This window comes from Montipora foliosa, chromosome 7 (assembly GCF_036669935.1).
Source record: "Montipora foliosa isolate CH-2021 chromosome 7, ASM3666993v2, whole genome shotgun sequence".
NCBI lineage: Eukaryota > Metazoa > Cnidaria > Anthozoa > Scleractinia > Acroporidae > Montipora > Montipora foliosa.
Window position 1 is genome coordinate 32,689,610 of NC_090875.1, and position 26,500 is coordinate 32,716,109.

At 39.7% G+C, this 26,500-nt stretch overlaps 2 protein-coding genes and 1 non-coding gene across 4 annotated transcripts in view; 1 reads left to right on the plus strand and 2 right to left on the minus strand.

Moving 5' to 3' along the window:
* The window catches only part of LOC138011847 (cyclin-dependent kinase 20-like), a 14,407-nt gene extending 739 nt beyond the window's left edge, over positions 1-13,668 (minus strand). Inside the window, exons 1-11 of the mRNA XM_068859070.1 lie at positions 13,385-13,668; positions 11,320-11,393; positions 10,546-10,585; positions 10,010-10,123; positions 9,781-9,855; positions 8,199-8,320; positions 5,569-5,631; positions 5,060-5,111; positions 3,458-3,523; positions 1,955-2,047; positions 1,068-1,130 (exon numbers count right to left, since the gene is read on the minus strand). Of these exons, the coding sequence (XP_068715171.1) occupies positions 1,068-1,130; positions 1,955-2,047; positions 3,458-3,523; positions 5,060-5,111; positions 5,569-5,631; positions 8,199-8,320; positions 9,781-9,855; positions 10,010-10,123; positions 10,546-10,585; positions 11,320-11,393; positions 13,385-13,468 (846 nt within the window). The 5' untranslated portion in view covers positions 13,469-13,668. The remainder of the gene's footprint in view (positions 1-1,067; positions 1,131-1,954; positions 2,048-3,457; positions 3,524-5,059; positions 5,112-5,568; positions 5,632-8,198; positions 8,321-9,780; positions 9,856-10,009; positions 10,124-10,545; positions 10,586-11,319; positions 11,394-13,384) is intronic.
* Positions 13,669-18,278: 4,610 nt separating this feature from the next.
* On the plus strand, positions 18,279-25,780 carry LOC138010740 (vesicular inhibitory amino acid transporter-like). 2 transcript variants are annotated; one of them, XM_068857713.1, is made up of 5 exons: positions 18,279-18,613; positions 21,328-21,513; positions 23,311-23,697; positions 24,626-25,208; positions 25,652-25,780. In XM_068857713.1, exons 1-5 carry the CDS (start codon positions 18,352-18,354, stop codon positions 25,659-25,661), a joined length of 1,428 nt encoding a protein of 475 aa, XP_068713814.1. In that variant the 5' UTR covers positions 18,279-18,351; the 3' UTR covers positions 25,662-25,780. The 2 variants fall into 2 exon arrangements, with proteins under 2 accessions (XP_068713814.1, XP_068713813.1); XM_068857712.1 differs by lacking the exon at positions 25,652-25,780 and having other exon boundaries at positions 24,626-25,221.
* On the minus strand, positions 22,187-22,260 carry Trnas-aga (transfer RNA serine (anticodon AGA)). The gene has a single exon. It is a non-coding gene; the product is annotated as a tRNA-Ser (tRNA).
* Positions 25,781-26,500: the final 720 nt, after the last annotated feature.

Genomic DNA, 26,500 nt, shown 5'->3' on the forward strand with positions numbered 1-26,500 from the left:
CAAATTTTTAAAGGGAAGAAGGACCCCTCCTGGGAGGCCCTGTGAAACCGGGTGGTACCGGGTGGACCTTTACATGATCTGGAATGGGGCTAAACAAGGGAATATGCGGTGAAGAGAGTGGATCCTTGTGGCTCTTCGTAATGACTCCAAATTTATATTAAGATTGCGCAAATGTTTATCTGCTGTTCTCATGTCCGCGCGGTCGCCTTCCACATCACCAACTGACCTATAAGGTAACCACGCAGTATGACAGAGCTAAATAATCGATTTCAAATAATTTTCATGGGACTAAATATGGGGGAATCTCTTTCTTACCTCATATTCTCCTAAGCTCAGTAAACAACGACAACCACCACCACCCATACTATCACTAACACAAGCACCACCACCACCACCACCACCACCACCTACTACTACTACTACTACTACTACTACTACTACTACTACTACTACTACTACTACTACTACTACTACTACTACTACTACTACTACTATTACTACTACTACTACTACTACTACTACTACTACTACTACTACTACTACTACTACTACTACTACTACTACTACTACTACTACTACTACTACTACTACTACTACTACTACTACTACTACTACTACTACATGGCAACGTGAAAAATAGGAATATATTAGTTACATGGAAAGCGTTCGTTAATACCGTGAGGATTAAGGGTGCCGATTTGGAAAATGCCATGTTACCACCAATAGCGTAGCTCCTACCCTACTATAAAAAATACACATAACCCACAATTCATCGATTCGGTCTGACGAAGGGCTAACGCTCGAAACGTCCGCTTTTAGAATCTCTGTACGGTGGCCAATTTACATTATCAACTCCGTTGCTAAGACCAAATTTTTGTATACTACTTCCCCACCGACGCAGCACCACAGTTTCTTTAGAAACTACCCCTTCATATTAATAACACCATGAACAATAACAACAACGACAACAACACTTTCTTATAATAAAATGTATCAATTAATATTTCTACTCTCTTTCCCTTACGCTAACTGGTCCACGGTCTTTCATGTACATTCAGGTACATTACCTCTGATGCAGAAATTCTCTCCTTTGAAGAATACACCAAAAATCTTTTGAGCAAGTCAACCGCCTTGAAGAAAAATTCGGAAAAAGTATACTGAGCTGCTGTTCAAATGTACAGCAGTCGTTATCTTAACACCTTGCTTTGCGAAATAAAAAGCTCATTTGATTGCCTTTGTGAAACGTGATTGGCCAAAGAAATTGCTTTCTTAAAGACATCTAACTTGAAAAGGTCCGCCCTGTAAGCGTTGTCAATAGGCAATTTCCGAGTTCATGCCTGCCTCCTCTTCAAAGCGAGTCTAAGTGCGAAGTTTTTCTTATGATAATTAGTTTTCTTTCATATGTAAAGTAGAACTAATTACCCACAAAAAAACTTCGCACTTAGACTCGCTTTGAAGAGGAGGCAGACATGAACTCGGAAATTGCCTATTTGAAGCTTTAGAACAGAGACAGCAAGAGTAAAAAGATCAAGCGTCTGTTTAAAAAAATGTCTTTAAGTTGGGTTAATGGCATGTGTAGCACGGGGAAATTTTTCCTGAGGTCTTTGTTTAGCGCGCCTAATCAACATAACAGTTTGCCAACGAAAGACATCCAGTGTTACAACTTCACTGGGAATAGTTAGAACATCCAGTCAGATCTCTTTCTGCATTCCAATTGGACTTCACATATTCACTGTCTCTAATATTCCAAAACCACTTGTGTCGATTTACGCAACTATTTATAGAGATTTTTTAAGCGTGATAAACGGGGTTAGTTGGACTTAAGATGCAATCTTTTGCAGAGGAAGACAAAGGAATATTGCAGAACACATGTGGCACATACAACACAATTATTTTCCAATCTTTAAGTTATTCAAAAAAATAGTTTGTAGCCTTCTCTGTTGTGTTAACATACCTCTGGTGATGCATCTGGCACAATGGTCTCGAGAGGAATGGGCGGCATTTCTGGGAAAACAATCTTATTGTAGTCCGGCAGTTCTGTCATCCCCTAAACAAATAAATAGACGATGATCGTGTTAACAGGGCTTCATAGCTTTCCAGGGGCGGCGGAGTACTTTTGAAAGTGGGGCGGAGGGGGGTACAAAGTGTGAGGGAACGAGGGGGGGGAGGTTTAGGAGAAAACAACACCGTAGGAAAAAAGTGGAAGGGAGGATCGTCCCTTCCTCTCTACGGTCCCTGGATTCCCACTTAAGTTAGTAGAGGATCAAGATCTGCGACTGCGAAGTCTACATTAACTTGCCAGATTCCGTTGGCGTTGGCAACAAACATCCACCCGTAGCAATCCTTTACAAGACCCGGTACCAAAAATGACCTCAAAGCTTTGTAGAGGTACGGCAGTAAAACATAGAACCGTAACAAACGTTCAATTTGTTATTTTCAACGCTCCATTACAAGTAGTTGCAAAGCTTGCTAAAAACAATGATAGAGAAAACGTTCCAATAATAATATGCAGCAAATTTCAAGCTAGTTACAATTGTTTCCCTAGATCCAACCCTCTGAGGTTCAATCCGTCAGCTTTAACGTGAGGCCGGCCGTTAAAGCTGACGGATTGGACCTCAGAGGGTTGGAACTGTTTTTGTGAAATGCTTAAGTAAATAATAAATGAATGAATGTGATGGCGGACGGTGAAATCCAAAACGTCCACTCAAAGTAAACAGCCTTTGAATAAAAATCAAAACTCAAAATTTTGCAAGTCAGGTGTTGCAAACACACTTTCAAAATTTGAAGAAAAAATGGAACTGAGTTTTTGATCATAGTAGCACTTTACCAACATGCAACATTTTCGTTCAAAGAAGGTTTAGCAAAGTTTTGTTTCCAATCAAATATTTTGATCAAATATGTCGCGCAATATTTTGTCAGACAAAACAGTGTTGGATCATAAACCGTCTTTCAAACATGGTACATGACGTAAGGCGTCTCTTTTATCGTATCCCTGCTGCAGGGCTATGAACTACATGTATGGAGGCCACATGGTGTTGCGCAAATTTCAAAACTGCCAAAAACCCTTTACATAAAATTAATTTATTTTGTTCTGCCAAAGCGCAGCGCAACAATGTTGGATATGTTCTCACGTATCATCCAGCATTGTTGGTTTTTATTCGCCAAACTACTCGTTAATATAATGTAAGTCCCAACGTTGACGAGAGTTGTCTCATCCACATGCACACCACGGTACACACCATCCTAAAATCTGCTTAACATTATCACTCCAACATTGCTGGGAGATGTTGCATTTATTTGCATACCATAATGCCAACACTGATCCAACATCTTCCCAACATTTTTGGTCCAACATTGTTGGGAGTTGCTGCATCCATTTGCATGCAGCCAAGCCAGAGCAAGTTCAAGCCGCAAACTGCACATAGGACTGTGGCTTTCACACAGTTATGTACTTTACCTCGCCTTGTGATGGTGTTCCAAGAACCCGAAGCACACAGTACAGCTGTGAAATATCACTTTCACCCTGAAAGACATTTAAGGATCAGCCACTAGCCTGTTTATAAGTGTAAGTGCTCCTTCCTTACCACAATACAATTGATACGTAAGTGAATTCAACCTCGTCCCCAGGGTCTCTCTTCTTCCCTAGGGCAAAAGAGAGGAAAGAAGAGAGACCCTGGGGACGAGGTTGAAGTGAATTAAGATCATCCGGGTGAGTGACGTCAGTAGATGGTATAAACACTCACCATCTACTGAGGTTACACAAATTACTTGATTCTGAGGATGACTTCTGCTCAGGTTGTTGAAACATCAATCAAAGTCATCATCCTAAACATTCCTCCTCAGGGCTACACTCACGCGGACGATCGTACTTCACTTAATTATGATATGACTCCTGGGTTCAACCCATTTACTATTAATTTTCATTACATATTCTTACCCAGAAGTTACATTCATGACCAAAAACATGTTTTGGCTTTCCTACTTTTAAGTATAAAGTATTAAAATACTCCACACAGCGCAATCATTTGTCCCACAGCAGGGCTATCTGTGGTTAGTCAAAGGATTGCTTTGATTCAAATTTTTTGTTTTAAAAAAGAAGTAGTTTGTGACGTCATCTCAGAATTAGATTCATTCCTCTCCCTGAAGGCTTGTGGGTCAAAAGATTGCTGATTCTGGAAAGTTTTACGGAGAAGTGAAAGCGAACCGTCGTGGCATAGTATGCTTTTTGTGAGAATTTGCTGACACTCAGCTCTTCGACGTTACGTGTACTTGAAGAATACCAGATGAAGCTATTAGACGTGGTTTTTGACGTGAGACTTCCATGTAAACTCACATGCACGGATGCAAGCGAACAAGTACTGTAACCAAACTGAATCAAATGACAGAAAGCACCGATGAAGAACAAAAAGAAGTTTCTTGCATTTTATGTTGCGCAAATGTTCAAGTTTGCATACTACAAAAGTCATGTAAACCTGGGCAACGCAACTGCCAGCAAAAACACAAAGCACAATGAAGTCGCAACAAAAATGGCGTCAGCTGTATCCACCATCTTGGAAAAAAAGATTTTGAAAGCGCCTGTTATCTCCCCTTTCTCTGAGGCAATGTTTTACGTGTAAACGTTGAACTTGCACTAGAATTTACATTTGCGAAGCATGTGTGAACCAGAATTAGGTTTAACTTATTAAAATTTCGTTTTCAATAGAATGTGGTGCTTCGTCGATGGGAAAGAAAAACCCGAAAGTTTAATTTTATCCAACGAGTTCATAAGAGTCGAATTGCTATTCTATCTTTTCACGGTGAAAATTCGACCTTTCTCAACTTTTGCTGTAAAATCAAATTTCCGTGTTTTAGGGTAAACTTGCTCAACAAGTCCATGCCCATATATCAGACAAATTATAACATTCGAATTGGATTCACGAGCATAATTTTTGTACTCACGCATACCACAATTGAAAAAAAAGGAGGGAGAAAGAAAGAGCAATATTGTTCCTTGTTACATTTTTAATGGAACAAATAAATTCAAAACCAGGAAGGTACATGTAAATTAATGATCACTTACTGGAAACAGAGGCGAGTTGTTGAGAAGTTCACCAAAAATACAGCCAACCGCCCTGTCAAGAATAAACAAAACCACAGAGAGAGGCTATTGCAAGTCCACTCAGAAGCTGTCTCCTCATCGATACATGTACGTGTCAGGAGAACTCAGTGACAGGAAGCAATCGCTATTCGCTAAAAGCCACAAATTGCTATTTTACAGAGTTTCAATACCGCTGTTTTTGGTACGAATCCCCTGTTGTTTCTAGGAGCAGTAATAGTTCACTAATGACGTCAAAATGTCGTAAGACAGGCTTTCGCGCCACTTTTTGATTTCTTACTACATTTTGACGTCTTGATCTATAACTGAACAGACGAACGGAAACATGGAATCTATTTGATAATTTACATGTAGTCTGAGAAACATGATCGTTATCATCCTGCCAAAATGAAGAAGTTCGGGGCCTTAAAAATCTAGTCCGAAGGGAAGGTCTCCCAGCAAACAATGAGTTTATAACATTAACTGCTTCTTACCAAAGATCAACCCCTTCGTCATACTGCCTTGCTCCATACAACAGTTCGGGAGCTCTGTACCACCTTAAAAGAGAGAGCAAGAGAGAAAAAGGCCATTAAATTATAAATCCTACCTCTGAAGTATTAGCAAAAGCAACGTTTAGAGCTAAAGACAAAGCCCAAAATCCTACACCAACAGGTCTACTACAGTAGTTTCAGCACGTGACAAAGTCTCCTTGACTTCAAATGCTGGCCTGATGCACTGCCATTCTTTTTAACATTAGATATCACTCAAAGCAAATCAACATTGGAAACTCGGACATATAAAGAAATGCAATGGCTCAGATACATTACGACCTGGAAAAGCATCACGAATTCTCCCTAACTACAACATTACAGAGCTTTAGATTCTACCTAGGACGAGAACAACTAAAGTACGAGCTTTTATCATAGGACAACAGTGAGCGCGCGCAAACCAGCGTCATTTTGGCGGGAAAAACTTGATACCGTCGTCATTTCAGTGCGAGATTTTGCAAAAATGTCGTCGTGTCAAAACAAGTCAACAACAGGGTAGCAGTTTGGGCATTTTTCGATCAGCAAAAAGGCTTAGTTACCAGCAATAAGAATAACTGAGCAACCTATGCTGCTAAGAAAGAGTAAGTTTAATCGTCCGGGTTATAAATTTTCTAAGTATTTTCACTAAAAACAGGCAATCAAATCTTGTACTCGGTTTCATCTTCGTCCTACAATCGAAAGGTCCCTATTACAGTTCTTTCGTCTGCGAATAGTTATACAGATAATTAGCGTTACAAAGAGTCCTCTATTAAAACTCCATACTTCAAGTAGAGCGAGTTTCAATCGAGTGTCGTACAAGCAAAATCAATTTGAAAGTAATTACTTTGGCCAATGAAAAAGGACGGAAAAAAAATCCAGTAAACCAATCAAAACTCAAAGTAATTACACGTAGCCGACACAAAGCGCGGGAAAATGCGCACGCGCAAGCCACGATTGGTTTTGGTTTCACTTCTGACTGGTTGAAAAAATGGCGCAAGAACTGTGAACCAATCACTGAGTGAAGTAATGCAAAACCAAAGCAATAGCCCATTTCCGAGTTGCTGCATGCCTCAGTTTCAAAGCGAGTCCTGGTGCTCAACCATTCAAATGGAAATGAGTTGCTTATTCTCATGCAAATCAAACTCATTTCCATTTCAATAGTTGAGCACCAAGACTCACTTCGAAACCGAGACAAATAGCAACTCGGAAATGGCCTATTCGCTAATTACTTTTGACACTCAATGAAAACCGCTCTAAAGCTAAACACTAACCTTATTGCAAGAAATACTGTAGGTATGGTAGTAAATCCTTAGATTTAAACAGACAATTTGTGTTGGCTATCAAAATTACGCTTGAACCCAATTACATGCATTTCTGGACATATAACTGGGAAACTTCATCTCCAACACTTCAGTGCCTGCATTTTTGACAGTTTCACAGAGCCCACGAACAAAAGTTGTGAGATGGGGATTCAATTTTATTGTCCTCCTTCAAAAAGGTTTGAGCGTCTTTTATTACATGAATCATGCGAAGATGAAACTTCCTACACAGTTTTCTAAGACCTATTCAATCGCCTGCGCAGCCAGCCGATGATGATTCTAAGACCTTCAATGCTAGTAGTGTGGCTGAGGTTTGCACAAGCTCGTTCCCAGGGTCTCTCTTCTTACCTAATCCTTTCCTTGGAGCAGGAGAGAAGAGAGACCCTTGGAATGAGGTTGAGGTTTGCACCAGGGATTTCTTGCAAAAAGTGTCCAGTGCACTCTTTATAGAGAAATCCACACTCAAAATCACAAAAATAAGTGCTTAAGACCAAATCAACTCAATAGTGGGAAAATAATTCAGGCCTAATTTTCCTGAGGGATTAATAATTACATGTATTATCTGGAAATAAGCAGTGCTTGAACTCTCCTGTGAGTTGGAACAGTATTTAGTGCACTCTCCTTCCATCAATGAGTCCTGTGTTCGATTCAAGGACTCGGGGTCATGCAGTATGTAGTTTGCTAGCAGTCCCATCCAAGTCAGTTGAATGGACGGTTTGAATCACTTAGAAGGGACTACTAGCAGTCCACATGTATGCAGTATGTGCATTGCGTTTCTTGGTTTTCTGCGCTGCTAGGAGAGGTTTTTCCTGAGAGGCACAAGCCACAAGCAAGCCGGGGGGCCAGCGAGGCATGTTGACCCGCATTAAATTTAAGTCTCAGCACCCACTTCAAATAGCGCTGATAAACAGTATTTAAGTCTAAGCACCCATTTTTTAAAAATGTGGTTATCTTTCAATAACTGCGTGGCTTGCATGTCAACTCGCACAATCATCAGACAAAGGTGTGCATGTTTTTGTTCATGCCTCCTCGCCAGCTTACATATTTGTAACACTTCTGTATTCTGCTTTCATCAAAATCCAACGTTTTGACTAGTTGTTCTGATGATTTGATTGCTCTTTTCACATACATGTATGTACATTCAATGAACTTGTTCGGAAAATGTCAAAGAACTTGGGCTCTGCTATAATTTTCTAATGGACATTATTCATGTCATTAAAATAACACAATATTATTGTTATTGTTATTATTATAACAAAAGTGTAACTTAGGCTTTACCTTGTTGCAACCTGGTGGCTATACTGTCTGTTTCCTTCATTGCGGAATACTCTTGCAAGACCAAAGTCAGCTATCTTCAAATGTCCTGTAGAACTGATCAGCAAATTTGCTGGCTTCAAATCCTACGAGAAGCAAATGTTTACTAGAGATTATAACATTGCAAGTATATCCACACAAAGCTACGGAGCATGTGCCATGCTTCGTTATCTTGAAAAGGAGACGTGGTCCACTCAGTTAAGAGCTGAGCATGACAATTTGTTGGGTTCGTGTGTGAAATGACTAAACGAATGAAACAAAATATGTGTATAATATTTGGAGTGATGGTTATGGATGATTAGGGGGGAAGTGATCCTCACTCTACATGTATCTGCACAATTTAAAGACTCTCTGTCAAACGGCATTCTTTGTGTGCATTTTTTATCTTTTTATTCTGCCTGATGGAGCCACTCAGGAGAAAATAAGCAACAATTTGTGTCCTTTCCCACAAGCGAAAAGAAGAGAAGTTGGCTTGAAGAACAGAAATGTACATTGTATATTTCCAATAAATAAAGAAAAGCACAGCTCTAACACTAATCAAAGTTAACAGCAGTACTAACCTGCAGCACGGTAGCGATTCAAATATACAGTACCATAAACAGACATTGAAAAAGTACATATTATTTTATTGCCTTTGATTCTTTGTTCAATAATGAGTAAATGACCAAAAATACCAATTAGCAAAAAAAATTAATATACACATTCAAGGCAAAAGGAATAATGAGACCATTAAAATAATACTGATCCAGCATTAAATTTGAACAACTTCCTCCAACTGCGATGGATTAAATACGAGATAGACACATAATTATACATGTACAGGGTTGGTCAATGGTCAATGGTCAATGGTCAATGGTCAATGGAGGTTTCATGGTCCATGAAACCTGAGTTGAGGCACACTATGCATGCCATTCGACACTGAGAGTCCGTTTCTGAAAATTTCAGGTGGCTTGAACAGATTCGAACTCATGACCTCTGCAGTGCCTGTGCAAAATTGCTTTACCAGCTAAGGTACAGTATGAAGCACCGGCTATTCTTTGATTTCACTCACAATGATAAGACGGCCATGTTGGTGCCAAACAATAAAAAAGTGTAGTTCAAGTTTTGCATAATAATAGAATCAAATTCCTAAATGACTTTTTCTCTTGATTGTTCTTTCCACCAACATGGCTGGCGTGACGTGTATCAAAGAAATTGTAAGTTGATGCTCTAAGCTCAAATTCCTACCTGGAAACTAACTCATTTTGTCTGCAATGGCCCTTAATTCAAATCCATCACCCTTTGCGAACATCCAACCCATCAAGTGTCAATGTTGACACTTCACTAACAACAACACTGGATTAGAGACTTTATACATATAATGTCCCTATAACCCTCTCCCTCCCAAAAAGGCCACTTGTACAAAGTAGATTTTACTGTCTGGCACCAGACACTATTTTTACTTCACAGGACACCAGACAAATCATTATTAATATTTTACCTGTCAAATTGGGGAATCCCCTGAGTGCAATAAATACTTTGTACATGTAGCTTTACTTGTACATACCCTGTGCATTATTGAGTTTTCATGACAAAAAGCAACACCTTTTAACAACATCAGCATGTAGCTTTTTATCTGGGCCTAAAGAAAAAAAAAGCGTCACTTTAATACTTACTGTAACATCAAAACTTTCAATGCACAACTGCATAGATTTAATGATGTGATTTGGCCCGAGACAATTGCAAATAATTTTATCCATTTACGAGACAACTGTTATACCAGTGACTTCACTTACCTCCGTCAAGGGTCTGGCTGAATTGCGCAGAACTTCAGACAGATCAGAAAGCATGTACTCAAACACTAACACAAACCCAGTACCATATGGAAAGACGTCTATCAACTTCACAACCTAACAGCAAGGGAACAACAAAGGGTGTCTGAGTTGTTTGTCTGTCGAAGTGTACATTAGTCATACAAATTTAAGCCAACTTCAAAATGCCTTTATCATAACAATTTTTATTCAATGCAGTTCTTACAAATAGCATAAAACTATTATACTTTGCAATATTCATACTAACTTCCTTAATAACCTCTTCCATAATAACCCATTGTCCCCTGGGAGAGAGACATAACAGATACTCTTTCTAATGCCACATGATTTTACTCGCCACCTGAGGGCGTCCTAAGAGGTTAATGAGGTATCAATGGGTTAATAATGAAGAACAAAACTCAATGTCAACCACATGTAGAAGGTAGCCTTTAATTATAATTGTAAAACAATGTCACAAACAAAAATAATAGTAGCGACATGTGATGATTTTTCAAACATACATTTTGATTATCTTCTATTTCCTGCAATGCCTTTATTTCTCTAGTTTGGATAAAAAGATGAAAACCAGTCAATAAAATTACTACACATGCCCTCAGCTTTCCTATTGTGCAACATACTTTAATATTGTCGAATGCAATGTACAGCAAAGAACTGGCAATTATTTTTGTCAGCTTTATAAATGTACAGGCTTCTTTAATAGGGTGAGAACCACAACCACACTAACAGAAAAAAGTGGCGAGAGAATGGCTTTGAGCAATCTCATCCCCAGAGTCCGCATTTCTTTTGGTCAGCACTAAGAACAAGGACTCTGGCCACTTCCAATTTATGCACAGTCACATTGAAGGTACATTTCACCACCTGGGTTGTAAAATTGACTCAAGTTACCTACTGTAATGTTATTTTTTTATTATTATACGGCTTGTGTTAGTAGCCGATATAACGCGCACTTTGACTGCCTAATTGTGACTGAATTGTAGGGCATTATTCTCCCGTAATGCCCACGGGCCGATTACAGGCTTGCAAAAACAAAGCAAAAGGTAATTAAAAAACCATAATAAACTACTTACTAACCGAGCTAGCTCAAACCGTACTGGGGAATATTGGCCCTCGGGCGTTTTTGTACGGACCTCGCTGCGCTCGGTCCGCACTGCCACGACCTCGGGCCAATATTCCCCAGTACGGCCCTCGCGCTCGGTTAGTAAGAAGTTAGTATTTCTTGACTGTTTTGATCAAAAATTTAATATGAGATAATTATTGTTGTTGTTATAAGACACCTTAATGCTGTGTTAGGAATCCCATCTTCCAGTTTTCTCAGAGGAACCTTCTTCAAAGCAACAATTTCTCCACTCTGTAAAAATAAACAAGCAGGGAGTACAGCCATGTAGTCACAATACATGTATTCTTATTATTACTGTCGATTGTAGGCTCAGTTTCACTATCTTTGTTGGTATCGCGATCTTCTTATAGTTTTGCCTATGCGTGAGCCATCAATATTTCGTGGTATTGCCGTCTCACTTTTGTGGCCTGTGATTGGTTCTACATGTAATGTTGAAATTGACATTGTTGCACTGAATTGGGCGAAATACGTTTCGCAGGTAGAAAGAATTGAAATTTCGATCAGGCGCAGGTTGATTAGTTTACAGTCACTGTTTTATTAATCCTTATAAATGATGGATCGCGATATAAAACAAATTGCGATTTTGAGATGGCAATACCACATTATATTCACTACGTTGGGAGAAAATATATTCCGTATTGGGCTCCATCGCTTTGCGACGCCACCCAATACGGAATATATTTTCTCCCAACTAGCCATCAATATAATGTGGTATTGCCATCTCAAAATCGCAATTTGTTTTTATTAACACTGTAGGAGGTTAAAAAGCCACACACAGTCTGTTTGCGACTATATACAATGTACATGTAGGGTTTAGGGTGAAGAGGTCTTGGTCCTCTGGTCTACGTACTGTATGATATGGAAAAGCCTCGTTGAGAATCGCCAACCACAACAGTTACTACACTGAACACAGCCAGACATCAGGCTATTCAACTTCTGGGCGTGGGAATCGTCACTGAGGTGAAGACTGGTAACCCACTCTGATGATTTCAAAATGGCTTTGTACATGGAATCATCAATGGAGACCAAAAAAAGAAAAACTTTATCTAAGTGCACTGAAGGGTAACCCTTAGAACCCTAACCCTAACCCTAACCTCCAAAGATGGCAAGGGTAATTAAAGAGAATCGAAATGAAGAAGGCTAGTTACGTGTAATTGACCTTTTAAAAATATCAACACCGTGGGTGGACAATCAAAACGCCATAAATTTATAATGGAATACACATGCATCACCCTGCTAAAATTCATTCAAGTTTAGTATCCTTCTCCTTGGCTTGCCAAAAGTTTAACAGATGTGAAATTATTATTCACTTCTTCTCTATTGTACTTACATGTGTTTCCATCCACTTAAAAAAAAAACACTGTGAAACCATCATGACATTGCCCATAAATTTTCAAACGTTCCAGACGTAAGCTCATATTTGGCAATCCCCACCTAATCCAATCCCCATGGATCTATTCAAGAGTCTCTTACTTCAACACCTTATCCAGTGGCTCTCCCAAATCCTCAATTTTTTTATAAAATTCAGGACACAATGGGCAAGTTGAAAATAAGACCTTTTCTTCAATTAATGATCCCAGAGAAAAGCTCATAGATGTGTGATGATCCAGAGGACCTTACTGAACAATTCAGAAAACTAAAAAAATTAAAGCAGCCAGTACAATTTTCCAGAGAAAAACTCACAGTTCATGAATCTCATCACTTGAAGTAATATTAGCACAAATAAAATAATAATGGTCCTAAATATAATAACAATACTGACGATGATAACAACAGTAAATAATAATAATAATAATAATAATAATAATAATAGAGCGGTTTTCAATTGAGTGTCGAAAGTAGTTAGATAATTACTTTGGTTTATTATTACTTCACTCAGTGATTGGTTCAAAGTTCTCGCGCCATTTTTTCAACCAATCAGAAGTGAAACCAAAACCAATCGTGGCTCACGCGTGCACATTTTCCCGCGCTTTGTATCGGCTACGTGTAATTACTTCGAGTTTTGATTGGTTTGCCGGATTGTCTCAGTCCTTTTTGATTGGCCAAAGTAATTACTTTGGTTTTGGTTTTACGACACTCAATTGAAACTTGCTCTAATAATAATAATAATAATAATAATAATAATAATAATAATAACAACAAGAATTTCTGCTGCAAATGAATTCAAAACACTAGGAACTCAGGAAGTAGAAACTCTGCTTTAAGACAATAAATCTAACAACCTCAATGTGCTTCGCTTTGAAAACGATCCCATGCGCTCCTTCCCCGATATTTCCAAGAATTGTGTATTGCCCACAGTGTTCCATGACAACGGTATAAAAACGTTTACCACAAATTAGTTGATTGAGATCGATCGTGAATTAACGATCTGTTAGCGTAAATATCCTTTCATAGTTAACGAAGATTTCATTTTTCCATTTTCTTCACATCCTTAGCGGTCTGAGTCGGCGAGAAGTCTTTGATAAACAATCGCGGTGACTGACTCAAATGGTTGTGTCGCCATATTGGAGGAGTGACAAGAAACTGGGACGAGTTTGGCAACACAGTCCATGTGCCCAGCGGTATCCACAAGTACTATGCGCAATATGCGCAGTTTGATTCCAGTTATAATCCAAATCCAGTGCCTTTGTGGTGTGTGATTTATGTGTCTTGTGTCTGTGTCAAAATGGCCAAACGTTGAGCGTTTGCAGCATTGTGAAGACAAGAACCTTCTGAATGGAGTTAAGCTTACCAAAAGTATCAACTCCAGGTGTTACTTAAGTTTTCAAGCTGAGAAATGCTCACGTTCTTCGGAGGTCTGTTCGTGTGTTGTGTTGCTTTCGTTTATTCCGTCGTTAACTTCGCCCATATTGTTTCATTATTCACTGTGTTTTCACGTTGTTCGTGGTGTCGTAGTTGTAATGTCCATGTTTTCTGGGTCCATTGGTTGTCTTGTTGCTCTGTGTTCCTTCGAAAGCTGTTGTTTGAGTTGTTCAGATGTGTCTTACTGCCGATGATGAACAAAGGCGAATCAGTAGAAACCGATGGTGACACCAGAATTTCTGAGGCAGTCGTTTAAACCCTTTACATCGCATTTATTTCTTCCATCTTCGAACTCTATAAACAAAATTTTCGCTGCCTCCTTACCAAGTTTCGTTTTTATCGCCATTGCCATCGAACAAAAGGGATACTGATTTGGCGGCCTCGGTGTTCTCGTAAGTTCGAAGCCGGCGCGGTCACTGGACCCCGCAGAGGTTTGACTCCTGGCCTAATAGCTGATTATATCTCCGTTCTTCTCCTATTTTCAAACGGCACTCGGTTGCCATCTTTCAAGACTGTTTCCTGTCGTTGATGTGGGTATCACGGCGTCGGAAACCGGTCGTTTCGCCTGCAAGTCGTTTCGCCTACAGGTCGATTCGCCTACACTGAAGTCGATTCCCCTACACACTTAAAGTGGATTCGCCTACACGCTTAAAGTCGATTCGCCTACACTATTGTTTTGCGAACTTATTGATAAAAGCTCACGTGTAACACAAAACATTCACGTTCAACTCCCGAGTTGAACAGCGATCTAGAGGTGCCTATTAATTATTAAAAACGATTTCAAACAAGAACTGAAGAAGAAATTGGACAGCTTCTACGCGACAAAAGCTCGAAATCTTCTAACAAGGCCACCCACAATGCCATGAAAACGTTTAGAGACTTCTGCAAAGAGCAGAATTTGGACGAAAGCGTCCAAGAACTGAGCAAACCAGTTCTATTTTGAGTTGAGAGGTATAACAAAACACTCAATGACTGGCCCCACGGGAAACAGTGAATTTCGTTTCCCCCCGACCCACAATGTTCCCAGACGCGTCGCCTCCGGGGGAATATTGAGGGTCTCGGGAAAAAAAACTAACTGTTTCCCGGGAAACAAAACTAACTGTTTGCCGTGGGGCCAGTCATTGAGTACTTATTATTTACGCTCGAATTTAAGGTAGCAAATACATGCTAATATCTCTGCGTTATAACCGAATAAATACTTAAAATCCTAAAATAAAGCCCGGAAATTCTGCAATAATTACTTCTAAAAGAAATTGCTGCGAGAATAGAATCAATTACTGTAATGATGGAAATTTAGTTGCTTAGGCCAATTCCGACTTCATGTCTGCCTCCTCTTCGAAACGAGTCTAAGTGCGAAGTTTTACTTCGTATGTAAAGTAGAATGAATTATCATCACAGAAAAATTTGTACTTAGACTCGCTTTGAAGAGGAGGCAGACATAAACTCGGAAATGCCTGATTAAAAAAATATAAATGATCACTATATTGTAAAAGTGCATGTTTATAGGAATCAACAAATTAGCAATCGTCATATTTACCAATAATAAGAAAAGGTCTGTTACACAAGCAGAAGATGGAAACTAGTATAGCGGTAAGCTAATGTGGAATAAAAACAAAACATACATGAAAACCGCTGGGCATTTGTATTGTACATGTGAACTCGTCTAGTGACATTTATCCTGGTATTTGCGGCACAGGGATCCCAAATGTCAAGAATAGTAAAGGTGGTCAGAAGTGCTCGCAGCACCAGCGACTGGAAAGATACGTCAGTGACACCCTAGCGAGGATGCCTAGCACAGATACCGGTGCCGAATCTCTTTCGCTCTGAAGAAAGAGCTAACGCTCGAATCGTTAGTTGACAAATCTTTCCTACGGTGGTTCATTTATCTTTATTCAGCTCGTTTGATAAAACCAAACTTTTCGCATTTCACTTCCCACTGATGCTCCACTTAAGAAACTAACCCTGTCCAGGAGCTCATCAAGGGAAACTTCTGTCTCCACTAAGTCCTTGAGTCAACCACTTCCCTAGTAAATATAATTTTGGGAACAGGTTTTTCGCGCGAAAATATCAATTTCCCTTGAAGCTGAGATACCTCATTTTTGATTGGCTTTTACAACAGTGGGCGTGCTGAATCTCCCAAGATAAGCGTTAAAGCTATTTTGGAAAAGAGACTCCTAGGCCAAGTGTGGGAGATAGAGGCGCTCCTTGATGAGAAAGGAAGCGCTGGAGCGCTAATTGGGGACACTGTAAAATGAAATTAACAATAGGCCTTTTGCAGTTAAGCCATCACGTGACCTACTTTTTATAAAATTATGGACTATAGCTTAACAAATGCCAGAAATGGAAAAAGCATGTCGAGAATATCAAAATGGCCAAATTTGAGGCCCCCATCATTAAAAGGTGAGATCTTATGACAGTCTGAAGTTTTAAAAGAATAGGAAGATTTGTATGGAAAATGTTGCTGGAGAGCAAGACCTTGCTCTCCAGCAACATTTCCCATACAAAACTTCTAAATTTTCCGAAAATTCAAACTGTCGTCTAAACTTAGTCTTTCATTCCAGGGGACTCAAACTTAACTTGGCCATTTTGGTATTTTCGATGCGCTCTTTCCATTTCTGGCATTCTTTAAGTTATAGCCCATAATATACAAATTCTCTAGGAAAAATTTGGTCACGTGACCTCAGCTGCAAAAGGCCTATTAAGTCAAATCAAGTCAAATCAAGTCAATTGTTGGTTTTTAGGAAAGGGAAAATCCGAAGTACCCGGAGAAAAACCTCTCGGTGCAGAGTAGAAAGCCAACAAACTCAACCCACATATGACGCCGGATCTGGGAATCGATCCCAGGCCACATTGATGGGAGGCGAGTGCTCTCACCACTGCGCCATCCCTGCACTTTAGAGCACTTTATGTGCATCCCTGCACGTTATGTTCTATCATATTATTGATATGGTTTGATCAGTCTTACATTTTCGAATATAACGAGACGAAACTGGTTTATTATGAATCATGTTACATCATGTGTATGTTTTTCCAGGATACAGAATGCGCTAAGTTACGCTTTATCGTTTGCCTTCTTTATTACGCAATTAACCTTATAAATTCTTTTTACTCGGGCTTTCCGAGCGAAACGCCCATGGTTAAATTTTTGCTTTTTTTTTTGCATTCAGTCACAAATCGCGCTCAAGCTTGTCAAGCGCATGCGCGAAGTTAACCAGAGTGCATACGTAGCATGGTTGTGCAATGGCTGATTTATCTTTTATATCGCATGTGCAAAGAAGTAAGCCAACGTGGGTGACATTGAACTAAAATGGCGTCTTTGAGAGTAAGCAAGAATATGATGTCCAGTGCGCTAAAACCACATACAAATGCACACACAATTTGCAGTAGACCCACGCTACAAATGTCGAGCGTCCACGAACTTGATGAGATCTCGATCACTTTACGAAAGAATTTCTATGAGTGAACGTAACGAGAGTCATTGCCATCACTCTAACCTAAATGATAAATCTAGTCGGCATACTGTACTTCTTTTTTTTCATTTGACAATTGATCCTGGACACCAGGAAAACCAGGAAAGCCCGATTCCATGCTGGTATACGTCTAGTCAGAGAAGAAACGAAAAGGAATTAAAGCAGCTAATAAACAATTATTGGATGAGGTTGAGCATGATATCATGAATTATCAAAACCGAGGGCTGTGTTGTCTACCGAAGCCGATGACTGAGGCAGATAACACAGACACGAGGTTTTGATAATTCATGATATCATGCGAAAACCGAATTCAATGATTGTTTTATTATACATTTTTCACATAATTTATCCTCAGAAACAGAAGCGAAGCGTTCAGCCATTTTGTTTCTGAGGAGAACACACCAAGGGGCTTAGTAACCAGGCAGACGTTGAACTTGACATTATAAATGCAATATCTGCGGCAGATGTTACATTTATCATGTCAAGCTCACAAGCTAATGTGAATTGATTGAATGCTTTCGACCAATCCGATTTTTCATAGTGAGTCTGATGTATAATAATAGTAGTTGTGATCCCTTTAAAGCTCTGATATATAAACGCGATGAGTCGAGGGAATCCGTTAGTTTCTGCATGGGAAATTGGAATTAGAAGCCCTGTTTAAAAAAACAAAACCTTTGTCGTCCCCAGAGCTGCCAAGCCCCTTTCAGCCATCAAAGCGTGAGCACGAGAACAAATTTCTCGCCCTCAGGCTCTAGCGGCCAAGTGCGCCGAGCAGAAGTGAGGACGAGAAGGAGTGCATTCCAATCTTCATTAGATTTGTATGCACCTTCGATCGATTTAGTGATTGAGTGTGGAGTGAATGAGTACTTTGCTCTCGAAGAAGTAGCTAACTGAATTCCAGGGCTTAAAAAACCACCATGGCAAAAACATTGAAGAATCTTCTTCATAACACCTATTCTTACTTTGCTGAAAAGAGACACCCCTTGCGCACAGAAAGCAAAGAATATCTTCACGTGGGAAACCAATATGACAGCGAAGAAGACGGTATAGTTTATCCGAGCGAAGAGATGCAGAGACAAAGTGATGGAGTACCAGTTGAAGATGCCGAGAAGATTGAGAAAAATTCAGAAAAAACTTCAGCGATGCAGGCAGCTTGGAATATTCTGAATCTGATTCAAGGTAAGACATTAAGAAACAAGAGTAACATTCCAAGACACGAAAAAAGGGATTTTGTTTCATAGTTTCATTTCAAGTTTTGGTGATTGGGAAAGTTTCTGATCTTGGAATTAAACTTAAGCATTCGATTTTATATTTTATTAAGTTCGACAGTGAATTATAATTATTACGGTAGTGTGATTTAATCGCGGTATATGTACTCAGATATTTAAACGTATCTTTTGGGCACAAAATGGCTCGAATAGCATGTAAACGCAACGATGACTGCTTTGGACAAAGGAATGCCTCCAGTAATTTAAATTTTCCACGATGCAGAAAATATTTTTCTGCGTGTAAACTTCAGACTTTCAAAGCGATAGGGGGCAAAATGGCGCGAGTTTCCCATAAGCACAACGATGACTTCTTATATTATTGTTTGGCCAAAGGAATGTCTCCAGCAATAAATATATGTTTGCCAGAATACAGAAAACATTTGTCTGCTCATTAAGTTCAGACTTTCAAGGCGATAATAAACGGATTAACTTATATAAACCTATCCCGACAAGGCTTCACAGCTCCACTTCCATTTGAATTTGGTTTTCAGAAAGTTGTAATCCATGACTGCACCTCCATTTCTATTTCAATCCCACCAAATGACCTTTAGATATTGTTTTCAAAACGAACTTGAGGAGATACTCAACGTTGCGAAGACTTCGAGGCATTATTACCAAGTGTAATGAAAAATGTAATGTGTAGTACCAACGTGTTTTTAATCAAATGGAGTGTGAAAAGATGCCTTTAGAAAAAGCGTGAGCAAGAATAATTGAAATTTAAAAGAAAAAAAAGCGGGATTTAAGTCCATTCTTTCCAAATTGAATATTTCATCTTTGAGGATCATTATTAGAAGCCAAGAAAAGCTTGACTGTTCTGCAAACTTTCGAGCGAACTTTTTCTTTTTTGAAGTCGCTTGAATGATATGAAATTTCAAGTAACCTCCAAGAACAAAGCTTGCAGTAAGAAAGCAAAACAAATTCCATAGTAGAAATGGCTTAACAAAATCTAATTAGCTGCTCGATATAATTTATTCATGGTAAAAGAATGCAGTTTGATTATGTAGAAACCCCACAGTCGGGGAAAGAACCATCTTTCACTCGGAATGACGAAATTTGATCCAGCTGAAGAGAGCTTTATCTTCGAGCGTTTTCACCACATGAGAGATATAACAAATGCCTACCAGGTGTTTTCAATACCGAGTCATTTTCTCCCTTTTTGAAATAAAAACAGCAGGAAGAAAAAAAAAGAAATTTCCTCGACAGGTGGAAGAACATTTCTTGGAGGTTATAATTTAATAATCTTAATTACATCTGAACTATTCAAAAGTCATCTTCTTGCACAGAGTGAAAGCTCAAACCTCTACAAATACATCATTAATGAGGTTTTCAGTTTTGCGTTTGTGGCCATAACAGAACATGCCGAAACTAAATGATAATAACGAGTCAACTTTTATTTTTATCGAATATAAAATCAAATAATATCTCTACTGTTTTTTTTTTAAACACTCCTCTACATTATGGTTTTAGCGTCCAATTCAGCACTTAATGTCAATTCCCATGTGAAGCCAGAGCCTCATTGACTTCTCTCTAATTTTGCTTTCAAAGAAAAAAGCTAATAGAAAAACATTGACCTTTGTTCTAAGAACTGAGTTACGCCACTACAGCTGTTGTGAGAATCAACATGAATACAATTTACCAGCCGAGTTCGGGAATTTTTTAACTGAAGAGCCGTGAACAATGGCCATGAATATGAACTGGACCATAGACAATGAGCGGCAACTTACATTACTGCTTCCGAAAACGAGGATAATAAGATATTTTTTAGCGAACCGTTCCCAAGAATACGGCCCGCCAAAGTAGGCCGATCACAGCGCGTGTAATCTTTGAGGAAAAAAAATCTTCTGATTAATTTAAATTTTCTTCAAATAAAACGAAATGAGGAAACTAACACAAATTTCTTCCCTATCAACTTTTCAATCAGAAGAACATTCTTGATCAATCTTGAAAGCCCTCATTGAATAGTTCTTTATCAACAGGAAAAAAAAATACTTGGATGTTTCTTACCGTTAGGAGTGAATCTGAAGGTACGAAATTGAAAATAAAAGATTAAAAAAGGATATAAAGCAGAAAATAAGTCCATATTACTAAAACAGGACTTGCTTACCCTCAAAGACAGTTATTTCTATTTATTAAAATGTCAGACTCGAATATAGCGTGTTTGTCTTTCTGGTAAGCGGGAGTGGCTCTGGGCTTGTCGAGCGCTAACTACCGTTACCATGAAAACCAAGAGATTATGATACTATTTAACCAATGGTTAGCGCCATCCTTCTTTCGAGCAACTGAGCCCTGATTGGCTCATTAAATCTGGGTTATCTGCCTTTTATCGCACCAAGTGTTGCCAAACTGAAACGTTTTTGGCAAGAAGAGAAGAGAAGAGTGTCCGAGTGTGCAATTGTTCACAATTTTGTTTCAATTTAATAAAACGATTATTCTATTGGTTCTTGTCGGAAAAAAGATTGATTACAGCCAACTCAGGATTTTGCAGGATTTGTTGAATTCCACCCGCTCACGCACTGAGAAAAATAGTTCGTTGAGAATACTACGAACGCTAAAAAGCACATGGATGATGGAACTCTACCATTAGGGGTGTCGTATCAAACTCTAAATTCTTATTTACCAATGCAGGGACAGGAACACTTGGCGTTCCGTTCGCTGTTATGCAAGGTGGATACATGTCCCTAGTCGCCATAGTTGTCATCTCAATAATCACAAACTATACTGGTAAACTCATCATCGAGTGTCTGTATGAAAAACCATTCAGTGACCAAGTTGAGCGTGGAGTGCGGCTCAGAAATAGCTACGCGTCAATTGGTAAGTTTACTGTAAAGATGTTCAAGCTGTGTAAGATCGATTTGAATAGCGTTGTTTAGTATCAATTTCTAACATTTGGGGAATACCCGTTTCCAATTTAGAGGAAGAGCTCCCCACTAACGCATTTTCGAAAACCTCCTTTAGCGTTTGCTGGGCTGACGAGTACCGGAAAAGAGACCTCTGCCATGGGTCGAAAATCACTTTGATCCAACCGCCGTCCACAATTTTGTACGGCACTCCGCATGCGCCATGATATGTTTGCTGGCTGTGACTTGAGCCCACTATGTCCCACGCATTGCTTTACAGTAATTCCGCTGTCGTTAAGTGAGCCCACACTACATGAAGTATCAAGTGATCATTCGGTCGCTAAGTGACCACCGAACATGCTCAACACACATGCTCAACACAGCGAGTTTCGACCTATGGCAGAGGTATCTTTTCCCGTACTCGTCAGCTCAGCGAACGCAAAAGAAAAGAAACCTTTGCTAGCAGAGAATTAAAAAAACCTCCAGGTCCTTGAAAACGGATAGACTAGAACGATAGACCTCTGTTTTCAAAAGTCTCCACTTTCAAAAGCGTATTCGAAAACCTCCGTTTTCGATCGTTTTAGTGTGGGCGGTCATATATAATGATATTGAATGTAAGGAGAAATATAGACTCGGAAAAATATCCGAGTCCCAGATGGGATTTGAACCCACGACCCTCCGTGATCTAGTCGGATGCTCTAACCACTGAGCTACCGGAGACTCTATGGTGAGCAAGGGTCAATTTGTGGGCCGTCTCGACTGGAACCGCATCGCGCGGCTACACAGCCAAATTGACCCTTGCTCACCATAGAGTCTCCAGTAGCTCAGTGGTTAGAGCATCCGACTAGATCACGGAGGGTCGTGGGTTCAAATCCCATCTAAGACTCGGATATTTTTCCGAGTCTATATTTCTCCTTACATTCAATATCATTGTTGTTGTTTCATCGTTAACACACGGTCATATATAAACGGAGGTTTTCGGAAACGGATGTTTTAGAAAACGCATTAGTGTGGAGGGGCCCTAAGAGTACTTAAAGGCACATTTTTTACCAACCACAAAAGACGAGAAGATATCGTGGAAATGTTGTAAAGAAAAAAATGCGTCAAGGTTGTTTTAACGGTTTCATTTGTGGGCAACCTTTTGAATACATTTTGAGAACTATAATAATATTGCAATAGACCAGATAAATAATTTAATAAATGGGCCACTAATTAGGGACACTGTACTTTGTAATCAAATCAAAGGTTAGTTTTTTGAGAAGGAAAACGGGATGGATCATCCACACGTCCGTCCAAACAAATAGGGAGCTTAAGCACGCGCGTTTTGGAGACGCGGACGCCAACCGGAACTGAGCTGTTTTCCTTTTAACGTGTCTTCACACAACCACATTTACATAGCTAAGTATATATTTGGTGCATTTCCTTCCCGAACCATGTGATCTGCATCGGGAAATGACCGAATTCCAAGTTTCATAAAAATTCAATTTTTTGTTTATAAAAATTGTTTTTCCTTTCTGTTTTGAATACTGCTTTTCCTTAATTGAGTCAGTGAGCTCGGGACTTTACAGCAGTTGAATAATCTAGAGAGTTAAAAGTCAAGAGATGTTTTACATCTCAAACTTAAACGAGGTTTCGTTGACTTCTCTGTCATAAACTTAGGTCCGTTTTGTTACTGAATATGAACTCTCATTTGTAATTTTAAATACCTTGAATTCGTTCCAAAAGACTCGTAGATTCGTTCATAATTTTCTCGTCATTTTCGCTGAACCAGGTCAAGAGTGTTGGAAAAAACATGGCTCCGCAATTGTCTACGCTGCCCAAGTGATGCAACTCTCTTGCGCATGCGTGTTATACCTCCTTCTGGTAGCTGACTTTTTCAATGACTTGTTCGAACACCACTCGCTATCGTATTCCATGTGGACGGTTATTGCAGGAGGTCTGCTCCTTCCTTGTGTCTTCTTAAACCAGCTTAAACGTATCTCCTGGCTGAGCATGTTTAGTGTGGTCGCGCTGGTGATGGTGTTTACCTCTGTGATCGGCTATGGCGTGACAAAGCGTTACACGTGGGATTTCAAGCTTGGCGTTACCACGTTACAGGGATTTCCAGTCGCCTGGGGAATTATACTATTTAGCTTTGTGTGTCATCCTTACCTTCCAGGTAAATAACCGTTATTTAAATGAAATGAGCCTCACCGGGATGGTCTAGACGTACAAAAATTGCAAAAGGGGGGAGGGGGGGGGGGGGGAACGTTGCATAAAACAGTGGATAATCAGTTCAATGAAGCTTAGCAAACAGTCCCAAGAATGAACAACTTACTTTCATTTTATGCTGTACCCCTCCCTCCCCTCTCTCAATACATACAGACATACATACACCACTCCCCGTAGGATCTTTTTTCAGGGGCAATGAAACGAAATCAATGAGACAGTATAATAGAACAACAACTTTAAAAATTCCAACCAGCTGGGGGCAAAGCCGTTGGCTATTTCACAGTGCAGCTGAGAAGTTGAACCAGGGACTACCAGGATCAAAATTCAGCGAGTGGTCAGAACGTGTCTTGAACCCGGGAACTCCGGATCTCAAGGCAAGTGCCCTAACCACTGGGCCTCACTGCCTTCAACGTAAGTATCAACGAAATCAGTGAAGCAGCAGAGCAGAATAACAACAACTTTTTTATGGAGATCCCAACGGATCGGAGACAAAGCAGTTACCTATTTACAAGAGCAGCCGAATGGTTGAACCAGGGACTACCTGGAACAAATTCAACGTCTTGAACCCGAGATCTCCGGACCTCAAGGCAATCATCCTAAAAACTGGACCGCAGTATCTCCAACCTACATTACACACCTCAATAGGCCATTGCCAAGCTCTCACCTAGACTAGCTTTGAAGAGGAAGCAGACATGAAATAGGAAATGATTTATTCCAAACATGCATTTGTGAATTAAGGAAGTGTGGTGGTTTGGCTCAAGTTTGTTAAAAAGGAAAACAGATTTCACTGTTGGGAAAATTTTGAAACCACCCAACAAATCGTTCTAATAAGGGACCCAAAATTAACAAGAAACGATAAATTTGATCTTTACCAGGAATTGAAGAAACAATGGACAGACCAGAAGAATTCAACAGCGTCATGAATTATTCATTTCTGGGTTCTGCGCTGATCAAGCTTGTGTATGGCTTTATAGCGGTGCTTACGTTCAAAGACAAAACTCAACAGGAAATCTCCGAGAATCTGCCCGCTGGAGCCTTACAAAACACCGCCAATTGCCTTCTGGGTTTGAATGGCATGTTCTCCTACGCACTACCGCTGTTCACCTTGATCACTATTGTACATAAGGCTCAGATCACGTGTATCCCGTCCTGCTTCCCTGACGAAAAGCATCCGCTGACCATCAAGGAGCGCGTCATGATCTATTCACTGAGGTCGACGTTTGTTATTTTCACCGTGATAATCGCCGTTTTGTTACCGCAGTTCTCGTTGCTAATGGCAGTAATTGGCAGTGTATCGGGCGTAATGCTTACGTTGGTGTTCCCATGTCTGTTTGACGTAATTCTTCACTTGGAGCACATCAGCAGCAGGCGTTACGTCATCAATTTGCTGATTGTCTGTGTGGGGGTCCTGTCTGGAGGTTTTGGCTTTGTGTTTTCGCTGATAGCAATAATGAAAGTGTATGTGAAATAATTCAACAAGTAACCACGTTTGTTTTAGAATTTAGAAGTAAGGGTTATTCTTAATTACTCAAACTTACATGTGAACGTGATGAAATGCATGAAACAGATGTACTCATCGACGTTGATTCGGACAGTCGTTACGAAATCGGAAAAATGAGAAAATGAGAAAGTCTGAAGAAATCAAACCGACTGAAATCAAATTCAATATTGGCTCAAGTTATGCTGAGATAGAGACTGACGAACAAGGAGCACAACATTTCACAACATTTCGCAAAGTAGAAAACCGGAAAACTCAACCCACATATAACGCCGCGTACCGAATTCCCAACACGTTGGTAGCACCACAGCACCAAAGGTGACCTGTTTTACCGTCGATCGTACGTCGTATATGTAAGTTCGCGATCGAGGTTCTCTTATGTAAACCGTCTTGTTCTTCCTAGGAAGACATGAAGAAGGAAGAAAGATATTGAAAAATTGAAAAAGAACACTTGACAGTGTAACAATGTACGATCTCTGAGAACGAAGCTGCAAAGTGTTTTGTCTAAAAAGCGACCGATAAATGTGACTTTGATGAGGAGCATGTCGGAGACATTAATGTCGAGAAAAGTTGGTCATCACTGACCATGGTTCCCTTCAAGATCCTTCGAGCCCTGGTCCTCGCATGTAACACATTTGTCGCAAGTGAGGACCTAGGAAAATTCGGAAACTTTTCAGGCGCATTTCGGGAGAAATAACTTCCTCTGTGTCTTCAAAAGGAAACATTTCTTAAGGCATGTCACCTCACGATCGGTTTGTTTCTTTTACTAGTCTTCAAACCATGTACGGAAAACCAGCTTTTTCGGGATAAGCAGAATGTAGTTTTAAGACTGACTCCGTTGGGTCCGAAACGTTTTCGGGAAGTTTAAGAAACGGCCCCGGGCGTTTTCGGAGAGTAATTAGTTTTTCTTTACATGTGAAAAGAAATTTTCGTTATACAAATAGGTTTTAAAACCTATTTGTATAACGAACATTTTGCGTTCCAACTCGGTTTCAATAGAGGCAGAGTTCATTTCAGCCTCGTTTTCAAGGCGAGACCAATTGCAAATGTAAACCAGTTGCTAAATAAGAGAATCTTGGCCCATGCAGTTGTTCATAGCTAATCGTGGATTACGGGAAACTTAGATTTCAATCTCTTTTCTGATCGGAAAAAGTTTCCACAAAATTTGTATTGTAACAAAGTTGCCTTTGAGCATAAAATTATAAGGTTAAGGTTTTTTCTGACGGGCAAAATTCCAACCAAAGTTTGTGTT